General features: G+C 68.3%; 1 protein-coding gene across 1 annotated transcript in view; it reads right to left on the reverse strand.

The window, feature by feature from the left end:
- The window catches only part of AVPR1A (arginine vasopressin receptor 1A), a gene marked incomplete at its 5' end in the record, with an annotated part of 2,928 nt that extends 2,292 nt beyond the window's left edge, over window positions 1–636 (reverse strand). The window contains one exon of the mRNA XM_009281120.1: window positions 2–636. Within this exon, the coding sequence (XP_009279395.1) occupies window positions 2–636 (635 nt within the window). The remainder of the gene's footprint in view (window position 1) is intronic.
- Window positions 637–641: the final 5 nt, after the last annotated feature.

Raw genomic sequence — 641 nt, forward strand, 5'->3', positions numbered from 1 at the left:
CTCCCCCGGGCGCGTCTTGCCCCTGACGTTGCGCCAGATGTGGTAGCAGATGAAGCCGTAGCAGGTGATGAGGATGAGGACGGGCGCGACGAAGATGCCGCCGGTGATCCAGGTGATGTAGGCGCGGGGTCCCCAGGGCATGATGAAGTGCGCCCAGCAGTCGTAGACCTGCGAGCCGCGCTCCACCTCGCTGAGGGAGAAGATGAAGTACTGCGGGGTGCTGAGCAGCAGGCTGAGCGCCCAGGCGGCCGCGATCATCCCGTAGGAGCGCTTGGTGGGCTGCTGCAGCGTCTTCAGCGGGTGGCAGACGGCGATGTAGCGGTCGGCGGTCATGGCCACCAGCATGTACGCCGAGGCGAACATGCCGAAGACCTGCAGGTGCTTGACGACCCGGCAGAGCCCGTCGGGGCCGTGGAAGCGGTGGGTCACCTCCCAGCAGAGCTGGGGCAGCACCTGGAAGAAGGCCACCACCAGGTCGGCCAGGCTGAGGTGGCGGATGAAGAGGTGCATGCGGGACGCCTTGCGGGGCGTGCGCCGCAGGGCCAGCAGCACGCTGCCGTTGCCCACCACCGCCACGGCGAAGGTGACGGCCAGCACGGCGATCTCCAGCTTCGCCAGCTCCTCGTCCCGCCCGAAGGGGT

Source organism: Aptenodytes forsteri, unplaced genomic scaffold (assembly GCF_000699145.1).
Source record: "Aptenodytes forsteri isolate BGI_AS27 unplaced genomic scaffold, ASM69914v1 Scaffold4, whole genome shotgun sequence".
NCBI classification, from domain to species: domain Eukaryota; kingdom Metazoa; phylum Chordata; class Aves; order Sphenisciformes; family Spheniscidae; genus Aptenodytes; species Aptenodytes forsteri.